The following is a 12,500-nucleotide window of genomic DNA, read 5'->3' on the forward strand; positions in this document are numbered from 1 at the left end:
CACGGATTAAAGACGCAGGGGGCGGAGCTTCACCAGCGCCCAGCTGCCCCCCCCACAGGGCCTCCTCCACCAAGGGCGAGGGACCGCCGGCGCAATACGGCAGCGGACGCATCCACTGGCGAGGCCGCCGGGGTCACGATGTGGGGGGAGGGAGTGGAGAGAGAGTAGAAGGAAGGACCAATCCCAGTAGGTAGTGAACACGGTTAAACTACAGGCCCAAAAACAGCAGTGAGGAGGAGGAAGCCACAGGGTCAAATGAAACATAAAAAAAATAAATAAATAAAGACAACCTGTTGGCTGTCGCGGGATTTGAAACTCGGACCGGATGATCTGTAGAGTTTGAAGTACAGCTGAAACGATCAATCGACTTGAAACGATTAAAAAAATATATATATTCAATCGCCATTTTCAGGAATCAGAGTTTCTTTTCTTTATTGTCGGCGTCACTAAACGTCAGTTCGGTTATACTTATTGCGACACTTTTTTCGCATTTACACGCCAGCGGACGTGACGGACGGGGTCACGTGACCATTTCACGTCAAATAAAATTGGCGCCTTACATTTGGACGGAGGAGGAGACGGAAAACTTTTTACAAGAAATCAAAAGGAAAAATATAAAAGCAAATCATCGTAAACAAACAAAAGCAAACATAATTCTCGTAAAATCTCGTCCCGCAAGATTGTATGAGAATTACTGCTTATGCGTTTCACACCATTCAATGGGAACACCTGCAAATCCCAATTGTACTTCGTCGAAATTTTTGCTTTTATTTTGGGAAAAACTGTCATGGAAATGCAGCCAGAGTTCCTATTTTTTTTGGCCTGTTCAAACAATCGTTCCAACGAGCTGAATCGAAGGGAAATTATCGATAAATTGATTACAAAAATGAACGGCTAGCTACAGTAGCTGAAGCTCTAGTTGTCCAGCAGAGAGTGTATTTATCAACGTGCTGGTGCGACTTTAAACCGCCGAGGTTGGTGGGGAAAACCCTGCGCCACTTAGAATCTCTTAAGTCAGTCGACGCCGCTGATCATTTCGCAAATTGACAAACTTTCTCCAAACTACGGAAGCAGGAGCTGCGGAATAAAGCCGGCTGATTCTTGGAGGCAGAGCTTTGATTCAACTCCCAGGAATACACACACGTGGCGACTGTCAGGCAGGCAGGAAGACAGGAAATGTGCTAACTGGTTAAATCTATTTAAGATCCAAACGAGGTTTTATTTTTTTTCCCCCCCTCCTTCTTTTCCTGCCCTTCCCTATTTTAAGATGAAAAAAAAAAAACATCCTTGATAATGAGGAAAAAAGGGAGATTGTTATGGGCTTTTTGAGTGTGATTTTATTTAGAGATTGTTACTGTGTGTGTGTGTGTGTGTGTGTGTGTGTGTGTGTGTGTGTGTGTGTGTGTGTGTGTGTGCGTTCCTCGCGAATTAAGAACTTCAGGAGGAACGCTGACGTTGTTTATTTTCGTAGACTCCCCCCCCACCCCCCTCTCTCTCCGTCTGTGCGAGGAGGAAAGAAAAAAAAAAGAAACGAAAAAGAAGGAGCAGCGCCGCCGCCGCCACCAACCAGCCAACACACACACACACACACACACACACAAACACACCAGGCGTGGTGGCGGCGGTGCGCACATTTTCTTGGGGAGCAGCGAAGGAGACGCGGCGCCCGATCTGTCGCCTGAGCCCCCCCCCCCCCCCCCAACTCCCTAGACCCCCCCGCCCGACTCACCTTTGATGTGCTCCCGAAAATGTCATCATGCGCCTAGGAAAGACGTTTTTTTTTTTTTTTTAACTCCACCGCACACACACACATACACACACACACACACACACAGAGACACACATCCACCCACCTCGCATATGAGCAAGACAATTTGCTGTCGCTCACTCATCCCCTTCCTCCCACCCTTACCCCCCCCTGCTCCCCTTCCCACCCGCCCGCCCGCCGCTATCTCCAGCGCGCCCTCCCCACCCGGTATCCCCCACTAAACCCCCCCCCACACCTTTTTTTTTTCCAAACCCAATCCCAAACAGGCTACGTACCGGTTTCCACCGCTATCTGGTAGCCGGCTTCCAGCCTCCGTGATGACCTTTCCAGCTTCTCTGTGTTGTCCAACAGATGCGCTCTCTGCAACAAATGGACCAAAAGGAAAAAAAAAAATGAGAAACACAACACAACACAACGCAACGCAACGCACACACACACACACGCACACACAGAGAAAAACAAACCTGATTGAGAGGGCTGGGACCCGTTTCAAAGAAACACATCAACAACAGCGCCACCTAAGCAGACAGAGCCACGTCGGCGGCGGCGGCGGCGGCGGCGGCTACACAATGCAGCCATGTTGGCAATAACCTTCATGGATGACAATGTGTTATATGCTGATGGAAAATCAAACATACGCATGTCGGGCCTGACAATGTAAGAGGTGCTGCCACCTCATCTTGGACATGAAAATAGGAAGTTACTTTGAGGTTCGCTGCCTCCTCATATTGTCTCCCAGCGCGGCGGCCGTCTGGCGCGCCGCCGCCGAAGGTGACGCCGGCGAGTTGAAGGGAATTAAAAACAAAATAAAGTTTCTGTTTGAAGCCGTCGCCGTTTTGAAAAGGAAAACAAAAAAAGAAAAAGAGGGAAATCTGGTCCAGGTTGGGAGACGTCCCGGAGGAGCAGGGGATTTTTTTTTTTTTTTCAAGTTGTTTTTTTTTTTCGACGAGGGGATTTAATGCAACGCAAATGTCGGTGTTATGCAACGAGCAAGTACAAAACTTAAGGGTTAAAATTGTGCAAACAAGGTGCCCTTTGTGATGTCACAAAGGACACTCATAGTTTACTGAAACGTCACTCAGGTTAGTGCAATCAGCCAATAGATTGGGATTTTTTTGTGCCCACTAAGCATTCACTTATGACAGAAAACTAAGCAGGAGGCTGTTAACAGAGGGCTAAATGCAGGCTAATTAATGACACAAAACTGCTACTGAGGAGTCCAGGATGAAAAATAAAGATTAGAAAATGGATATGTTATGGGAACCTGAAGGTATAACCTTTACTCATAAAAATGACCTTGGTGATTAATTCACACATTTACTATTTATTGCAGATTATTGCGTTCAAAACCGTTTATTGTTTTTCTTTTAACTGAAACTTTTAACTTTAAGGGCATTTAAGGATGTCTGCATGCAATGTTTGTGCTTGACTTAATGTCATGCAGAAACTGACCCCCGCCCATCAATCCAACCAAACATGCTGCACAGTGGAACTCAGTCAAAAACTACCGATATCCGTCGGTGTAAGCGGAAGGTTTTTTTTTTTACCACCTGCAGCATCACATGCGCAAAAACCCCTGTTGCCCTGCATCAGTACTTCCCAAACTGTCCTGCGGCTCCAAATTGGATCCGCATCGAGTCTGTGGGAGGACGATAAACAGCACACAAGCAGCACGAGGAGGACTTGGAAATGTTTGACTGAGCGTTAACTGGTGTTGAGGGCCTTTCCAATACCATCGGTCACGCAATTGATCAGATGGAAAATGTCTGACACTCAAAAACACCACCAAACGTCTGACACCCGACTCTCTGATGAGGGTTTCTGCCAGCCACACGAGCGGGCGAGTGAGTGAGCGAGTGGTGGGGTGGGTGGGGCTAGTTCCAGTTTTCGGCTAGGCTGTCAAAATATGTACCAGCTAATCACTCAGAGGAAATGAAAAAAGTGCAGGAAGAAGGAAAGAAAAAAAAAAGGGGGGGGGGGGGTTGGGGGGGAAGTGGATGACACACTTTTTAAAGTTTGACAATAAGAGGGACGGCAGAGGAGCAGGGAGGAGGAAACTCCCTCTGAACTTCTTTTCTTCTTCTCCCCTCCACAACCCCCTCCTCCTCCCTGCCTCTTTTTTTCGTCCCACCACTGACAGATGTCACTTAAAATTGCAACAATGCTTTTTTTCTTCTTTTTTTTTTTTTTAAAGGGAGGGCGGGCGGAGGAGGGGCACTGGTTCAAAATTTGTCGGGTTTGGTGGGAGGCGATGCAAAGTGTGGCGCGTTTTCCGCTCTGGGTGTGGCAGGGGTTGGGGTTTCTTTTTTGGTTTGTTTGTTTGTTTGTTTGTTTTTATGTTTTGTTTTTGGGCGAGGGGTGAAGGAGTTGCAGTTGCAGTGGTGGTGGCGGCTGCGGCTCACAGAGCTGGAAGTGGATCCGGAGCCTGCCTGGGCTATAATGAGCCCCTACGGATCAGAGGGCACGTATTGACATGCAATGCTTAAACTAATACACCTAGACCACGGCTGCAGCGCCAGGCGTGTGCCTGGGAGCAGGAGGCAGCCGGGGATACTGACAGAGAAGCGCACTCCCCAGGTTCTTCAAAGAACTCAAGTGATTAGTATGTTATCATTACCATTCGAAACGTGATTTTCCTATTCCCTCTCGGCAAAGGTGACACGTCTCGGGGAGACGGCCGGCAGACTCGCTGCGATGGAAAGCCACTTCAAAGGCCTTCTCTTCCCGATTTCTCTCCCTCTCTCCTTTCCCTTGTTCTGTCTTCTTTTTAGGGCCGGGAGGGGAGTGGGAAGGGGAGGGTGAATGCGGGCGGGTGGGTGGGCGGGCGGGCGGGCGGGATGGGGGAGGGAGGGGTTGCCCGAGGGGTGGGGGAAGTGTGGCGGCAGCAGCGGCGGCAGCAGCGGCGGCAGCGGCGGCAGCTCCAGCAGCGGTGGCGGTGTGTGTATATGCGTATGATCATTAGAATAATGCCATCCGTGAGTTTGACGGTGACAGAAGCAGAAGGGAAAGGGGTGAGAGTTCAGCCGGTAAAATAAAAAAAGAAATCTGGTAATGACACACTTGATGGGCCTAATAATGAAACCAGCGAAAACCTCACGGAATGAAAGCCAGCGAGAGCAGAAGGAAGAGAAAAAACCTGAAGAAATAAAGGAAGGTGCCTAATTAAAACTTAATCATACACAGCAACAGTATGCAGCCAAAGGTGAGTCTGACATCCACAAAGTTGGGGCTAAAAATAAAGCGAGTCACCAGTCTGCCTGGATGCTATTTCGGTTACGGCTAACAAACAAACGCAAACTGCGTTATGGGGTTTGCTGCTGCTGCTGCTGCTGCCGTCTCAAGTCTCACAGTGTGGGAGATAAATTCATGGCGCACTTGTCAGGATTGCATTTAAGGGAATGCAGTGCGGCTTTGTTACGACGAGCCCGTGTTAATGGCTTAAAAAGCCCTGAGATGCTGCCGTCAAATGACGGTTTTTGGCAGGAGGAGGAGGGCAGGGGGAGGGGGAGAGAAGAAAAAAAAAAAACAGGATCTCAGCAAAATGCAGTGCAATAGCCCGTCGGACTGCTCCGGCAATGGCATTTGAATACAACAGAGGGTAAATATTGTGCGTCGTGTGTCTGTGAGTGCACCGGTGCCCCTCCACCCCACTGAGCGCGCTATCATCTCTTCTTATGCGCGTTTCCCTTTTCATCTGACACCTACATTTTGAACAAAGATCTTCTTAGCAGCCGGGAAAATGGGTGTTTTTTTTGTTGTGCTTTTTTGCGTCAAGAAACACTCCTCAGTTGTGAGTTATTAACGGGGAGCCCCCGGAACAATGCAGCCGTAGCTCAAAAGGGGGGAGAAAAAAAGAAAAAAAAAGAGAGAAAGAAAGAAAAAAAATCTCTCCCCATCCTCTTCTTTCGCTCTCCTGCCTTTTTTCAATATCAAACACAGCCAGTTACGATCACCACTTCCCAAAGTTCAGATGATTTCCTTATTATTTCAATAAGGGCGGGTAGAGAGTCAAAGTGAATAATGATGACAGCTGTGATTCAGACTGACTGTGTGATCTTCCGTGCCGTTTGTTTGGGACTTGTAAGACGAGGAATTACAAGTGTCAAACAGCTGTGAATATGGGTGCTAAATATTTAAACATGTTTTTCGGCTGAAGGAGGGGGGGGGGAAAAAGTATAGTTTTTTTTTTTCTCTCTCTCTCCTCTTAAAGCGAGGCTTAAGTGCGTCTAAGCTGCGGCAGTCTTTGATTTAAAGGCAGCGAGAGCAGCAGGGTGGGAAGGCTGCGATGGGGTAGTGGAGTGGCAAAGAGGGCCCAGAAATCAGGGCTGATTAGCGCAGACTGGTTGAGGTAACGCGAGATGACTTCTGGACCTCGGGCTATGAAGTGGAGCACAAAAGGTGGGAAGAGAAAACGAGGGAGGAAAGAGAAGTCTGGGGGAAAATACAATTCAAAGACGGAAAAAAAACAAAACAAAACAAAAGCCACGACGGCGCGGCGTCTGGGTCGGGACGGGGCTCGCCGTAGCGGATGGGTGTGAATGGAGCGACACCAACGGGGATGGCATCACTTTAAACTTTGATTTCGGTTGCTGCGCTTTCAGGGAGGCTTAAGGAAATTAATGCAATTCTGAAGCAAGTTTCGATGTGAAGCTTCACCTTTCATTGGCACGATTTCCTAAAAATGGTGAGAATCGAACAGCTGGGTTTATTAGCAGCTTGTGAATCACGATTTAATATTGGATTTTGAAGCACAATTTAGTGACAGTAACTTAAGTGCCTCAGCCGGACAAGTACTGCTATCTGTATTGTGATTTTGTTTAGTTTTTTGTATGTGTGTGTTCTCTACGTCAGAGCTGCTTGAACTAAATTAACCCCTGGGGACTATGTAATATGAATATAAAATATATATTGAATTTTTAACCAAATACAAAAGTTATAAGAGATAGATGTTGGAGTTACGGCAGTTATTACGTTATTTCCTTATGTCAAATCACAATGTCAAATCACATTTAAATCAATACCTGCACAGCCTAATCAGCCCATGCCTGTTCCTGGCATGTCTGGTACAAGTTACAACATGGAAAGTTCAGAGGACCGTGATTTTATTCCAAAAAAATTTGAAAATAGGCGTCTGTCGTTCTTTTCCTCCTTCAAAGAGACCGAATAGCAGCCAAAAACAGCAGTGCCAACTTTTTGCCAGTGGAGCCCAGCATTACTAAGATTTCTAAATGGTAGGGGGGTAAAAACACAATAATACCTTTAGGCTTGGGAGGTTTTTTTTCCCTATTCCATCATTAGTAAACAGCGTCACTAACTCAATGAACTTGTTAGCTGTGATGCGGACCAACCGTGGTTCCTGTTGTAACACGTGTGGCCTGTAGCCAAGAAAAACCCGTTAACGTCAGAGAGATTTTAGATGGAAACAGTTTCGTCAGATGACTCTGACACTGGTTAGCGTTGCAAATACTGACCATGTTAAAGGCCCAGTGTGAGGGCTTTAATACCACCTCATGGCCATAAATCATATTGGTAATATTGTTAATGCTGATACTTGTTGTCCGACGTCCCACTTGATACCATTTCTTTCTTATACCTGCCGGTACTGTTGCTTTAAATATGTATACACTTGGTTCTATTTCAAACTCCACTTCTAAAGTGATGCTGGATAAACTTTCTAAGAACAAAAACTGAGCGGTGATTATTTGACTTGAACGGTTCATTGAGCATATAGCAAAAATACATAGAGTGCTCTTTTACTTGGGGAACATCTCTTTTGGGGAGGTGGGAAAATTCACTAATGGGAACAATGTGGCATGTTAATGTTAATATATGGTGATGTTCATTAACTTGCATTGTCCCTCTTAAATAAGGGCAATTGAATTGAATTGAACTGAGTGAACTGAACTGAACCGAGATGAATTGAGGGGAATTGAATTGAAAATACATGGCGTGGGTTTCAGATGTCTCAAAACTGAAATCAAGACTTTAATTGTTTATACTGATCTTTAAAGTTGTAGTTTCATCTTAAATATTAGATCAAATTTGTGCCCAAATATCAAAGCAACTCAAAATGATTGTCCTCTTAAAGCTGTAATCACATGTGTTATCTTATCAAGACTTTCTCTGGGTTGGAGGGGGGCACAGAAACGGGCAGGGAAGGTATATTTCTCCCACAAATTCATTATCTTCGCTTTGACCTGTCAGCCGCTCAAACAGATGTGCGGAAAAATAAAAGAGGGCCGAGTCAAAAGCAAGAAAGCACTTACCTCTTCCCGTAACTTTATCAGCTGCACCGTGGGAGCAAGAAGAAAAAGAGGGAGAGAGGGAAAAAGGAGAGAGAGCGAAGGAGAGACGTGAAAAAAAGTGCAGCGGGAAAAACATGGCATGAAGAAGATCAGTCATGTGGCTCGGTGCGGAATTAACCCCGACGATTCATCTGGCGTGCACGTTTCACATTTGGAAATGACAAGACAAACACATTAAACGCAGCTAAACACGCCGCCCGGGTTGACTTCTTCTTCTCCCTCTCCTTTTTTTTTTTGAACAAACAAAGATCAAGTCCTGGCGCTGTCACATTAAACAGCGAGAGGAAATGGATCGCTCCACTTGCATTAACAGCTGACGCTATCAAGGAAGTCGCGTCCCCAACGCTGATGCAGCAGGAGAAAAGCCAAAAAGGGGGGCGGGGGGGGGACGAAGACGAAAAACACATGAGTCAAGTGCTACATTAGGAGTCGAGGCGGCGTTTAGAGGCTGAGGAGATATTTGGTGTCGTTAGATATTCTGCTGATTTATTTTTTTTTGTTGTGTTTTGTTTTGTTTTGTGTTCTCGCAAAAGAGACTCAAAAAATAAAACTGCACTTTGGAGCTAAACAGAGGGAAACGCGCCGCCATTGTTTATTGATGCCGACGCGCTGCTGTCAATATTTCATGTAGCTTAAGATAAGGTGCGTGCTGCTTCGATTACACGCGCATCCGATGTACACACTTACGTACAGAACATCTGATTATTGGGACGGCCACAGATCATAAAAAATGAATCTCAGCATAGCTATGCAGTTTTGATGAAAGAGCATAGCAAATCCGAAATGAAGTAAATAAGAGATGCTATTTCTAACACCCCCCCCCCCCAACCCTCCCACCACCACCACCACCACCAAACCCCTCGCACCCACGTCCAGGGGGAGGGGGGGGAAATTAAAAATACCCTGCCTCTCGCGATAACGAATCAGACGTTTGAGGGAGGGAAACAATCCCATTTGCAATTAATTATGTCTAATCGCAATTAGAAAGGTTGCTTCCCTCGCCTGCTCTTAAGTCAAGGCAGTGGAGGAGTGGGAGAGGAGGCTGAGAGCCACCGGGGGGGCAGCGCCAGGAAATGAAAGGGCGTAAGGACAAATATCTCGAGTTGTGAGCCCTCCGGAGGCTTGAATATATATATTTTTATTACAGTTCAGAATAAAAGGTGCGCGCACGATAAAGGCCGTTGTAGCCTTGTGCTGTGTGCCATATTTCCAAAAAAAGGGAGAAAAAGAAGAGTGTTGAAAAAAGAAGAAGCCGGTCAATAAAATAGTTTTGGTATGTTAGAAAAAAGCAGAGCAAATGATACACATCAGCCTGTTCATCAAGTGTTTCTGTCTAAATGATGTGTCATATTTTTACGTCGGACGGAAATTTCAAAAGGACAAAGAACAACTGAACGGAAATACTTCCTGGGTTTTTGTGCTGGAGAGGAATCTGGACTCTAGAAACAAAAACACAGAGAGCAGCCGTGCATTTGTTCCATTTTTCTTCCAGGTTTTTGATGCATCTCAAAAATAGTCCCTGTATGGATTTGTTTGTTTGTTTGTTTGTTTGCTTGGTTTGCTCCGCTTCTTGTATTGCGCAGAAACAAAAATATACCTCGGCGTTCGCACGCCTGGCATTTATAAAAAATATTATCAAACGGAGTGTAACGCGGCAGGTAAACAAGTATAATAGTGGAACGCCCTAAAAAGAGACGCAGGAGGAGCGAGAAAGCGTCCGACTTGAGCAGCAGCAGCAGCAGCAGCAGCAGCAGCAGCAGCTCCCCGCTGGTGGCGCTTTATTGAGGAGGCCAAAGTTTAAAACTACACCGTGGACATGGTTATTTGGGGAGGGTTTGGGGTGGTTGATGGTGCGACCCCCCCGCCCCCACCCCCGCCCTGCCCTGCCATCAGTCAATGGGCGACCAAACAAAACCTGCTCCAGCTCATTTGTGCTGCCTGGCTGATTGTGCGAGTCCTTGGTGGAGGATTTGCTCGAATTATGTGAAGGGGGCACGTCGAGCCGCGCCTCTTGTTTGTCCTCCTGTTTAGCTTTATTTTGTTTCTCTTTTTCTTTTTTTCATTTTGTCTTTCTCTCCCTCCTTCCCTCCATCGCTCGCTGCCTGCCTGGCGTCGCCAATCCGCACCAGCGCCGCTCAAGAGACATAGAGAGCCGTAAACACACAACATTGTAAATGTTATAATTACTCCTGCAACCAGACCCTCTCTCTCCCTCCCTCACTCTCTCTCCCTCACTCTCTCTCTCCCTCTCCTTGTTTTTTTGTGACGCTGGCCAGCATTCGAAAATTGCACTGCTGCAATTTTTTTTTTCCGTTATGATAATCAGCATTTTTTTTTTTTCAAACAAAAGATTTTTTTTTTTCATATCCAATACAGAATTCGATACAAGTGGTAATCGGCTACCTTTGTAGCCTGTAAAATCTGGTCCGTGCCGGCTCAAACCAGCGCAATCTCTTGTGGCCAAGCCTTCTGCTGTGACTGAAATCGAAACTATTCCGTATAGTGTTGCTGGGTGTGTGTGTGTGTGTGTGTGTGTGTGTGTGCGTGTGTGTGTGCGTGTGTGTGAAACGTGCGTGCGATTGGCTGCTTTTGTGTGTTATGTGCAAGTGCGCCACCGTGCGTGTGCGCGTGTGTGCGTGTGCACGGCAACATTTGTGTGCGTGTTGCATGCAGGGAAAAACAGAAAAGAGGGAGGAGAGAAAAAAATGTGCAATAGTAGCCTACCACATTATTAAAAAAAAAAAAAAAAGAAGGGAAAAAAACGAGCGATAGTGCCAATTCAGTCTCTGTCCGCATACAGATAACGAATAAATGCCCAACTCTATTAAATCGTCCTTTAGCCATTATCGCAGGGCCAACACGCCATTTTCAGAACTTATGACGGTCCCCTATTTACTTAGCTATAAATCCTTGCCATGTAACCGGCAGATTTGTGACTGGTAATGATCTGCTCAGCCAGGGCTATATGAAATGATCCTGACCTCTTTCAGATCGTCAGGAATTAAATTGACCGACTGGCCTCGGCCCCCACCATCTCCTTCCCCCCTCTCCAATCGCCACTGTCTTTCTCTCTCTCTCTCTCTCTCACTCTCTCTCTATATATATAAAATAAGATTGTGTAAAAAAAAAAATGAAGAAAAAAAAAACACCCCAACGTCGCTCCGAGTGCACCACTCACAGCAAGACCAAGACGAGCTTTATCTGTATCACAAGTTTTGAAAATGAAAATGAGGTGAAAACGCAGCACCTGGGAGGAGAAGGAGGAGAAAACACATCATTCCGATTTAGTTTGCCCGTGGCCCCAGTTTTTCGGATACATGATGCAACAGTATTCTCGAGTTTGGCATTTCACAGTGGTTCTGCTCAATTTGAATATTTTTGACTGAAATTAAATAAAGTTAATTCCTTTTTTGAGCATTAGTTTAAAAATCTTGATATTTTCGTATTGGGGAAAAAGGAGAGTGAAGAGAAAACAACAGTGATTATGGCTTTGAAATGTATTATTTGCATGGTCTTCTGTCTTGAATGACAAAAATAAAATGTTATAAAATGTTAAATGCTATACACAATGTTATATAAAATATATTTAATTTATTAAATTATGTTACTTTTTTTTTTAAATATATATACATATATATTTCCTCTGTACTTTTTTCCACAAGCTGCAAATTTATTTTATGCAATACATACTGAAATAAAAAATATAAAATAAATGTGTTATTTTACATTCATGAAAAATATTCTGCAATAAAATTTAACCACATTTTTGTGGATTTTAAATTATTTACCAACAATAAAAAACACTTCTAGGTAATAAATGAAGACCATATTTTGCCCTAATTTCCACAAGCTACCACTGCTTTAATATTTAAACTTTGGGTTGTTTACATTTTCGGTGCATACGCATTATTTCAATATTTTAGATGAGCGTTTGTAATATCAAAAAAAAGAGTGTGATGAAGATTTGAGATGAAATGTGAGACTTTTTGAGAGCCGAGCCGTGACAGGATTCCTCAAATGTGACATTTCTGACAGCGGATCTCCTTCCAACTTGTGCACGGAATGTCACCGTCATTTTTGTGCTTCGCTTAATTTGACGGGAATATGCATTTCAATTAGGCACCGTGGCTCGCAATACATATGTTTCTAAGATGCGCGGTTCATGGGTCATCATTGAAATGGTAATGGGGAGACGTTCAAAAAAGAAAAACAGACAACTTTATTTAGCTCGGCTTAGCTGGGAACCGTCTAAATATACTCACATGAAGCACGGCGGGACTAAATGTGCAAATGTGCATTCGAGTCGTCGTCTTTGTCCTTTTTCTCTTTGGATTTTTTTTTTTTTTGTTTGTTTGTTTGTGTTGTTTTTTTTGTTTGCATCTCTGCGAATGCAAAGTATTTATTTGCATGTGCGTGACCATGTGTGT

The 12,500-nt window shown here is 45.0% G+C and overlaps 1 protein-coding gene across 7 annotated transcripts in view; it reads right to left on the bottom strand.

Moving 5' to 3' along the window:
* The window catches only part of vti1a (vesicle transport through interaction with t-SNAREs 1A), a 125,767-nt gene that overhangs the window by 88,254 nt on the left and 25,013 nt on the right, over positions 1-12,500 (bottom strand). For 4 of the 7 annotated variants that reach the window (XM_076016222.1, XM_076016218.1, XM_076016225.1 and 1 more), the window contains exons 5-6: positions 8,035-8,055; positions 2,044-2,128 (exon numbers count right to left, since the gene is read on the bottom strand). In XM_076016222.1, coding sequence (XP_075872337.1) covers positions 2,044-2,128; positions 8,035-8,055 — 106 coding nt within the window. The remainder of the gene's footprint in view (positions 1-2,043; positions 2,129-8,034; positions 8,056-12,500) is intronic. The other 3 variants (XM_076016223.1, XM_076016219.1, XM_076016221.1) reach the window with 1 other exon arrangement.

The sequence above is a fragment of the Nelusetta ayraudi genome, unplaced genomic scaffold, assembly GCF_046127955.1.
Source record: "Nelusetta ayraudi isolate G7.1 ecotype Tasmania unplaced genomic scaffold, CSIRO-AGI_Nayr_v1 ptg000220l, whole genome shotgun sequence".
Lineage (NCBI taxonomy): Eukaryota > Metazoa > Chordata > Actinopteri > Tetraodontiformes > Monacanthidae > Nelusetta > Nelusetta ayraudi.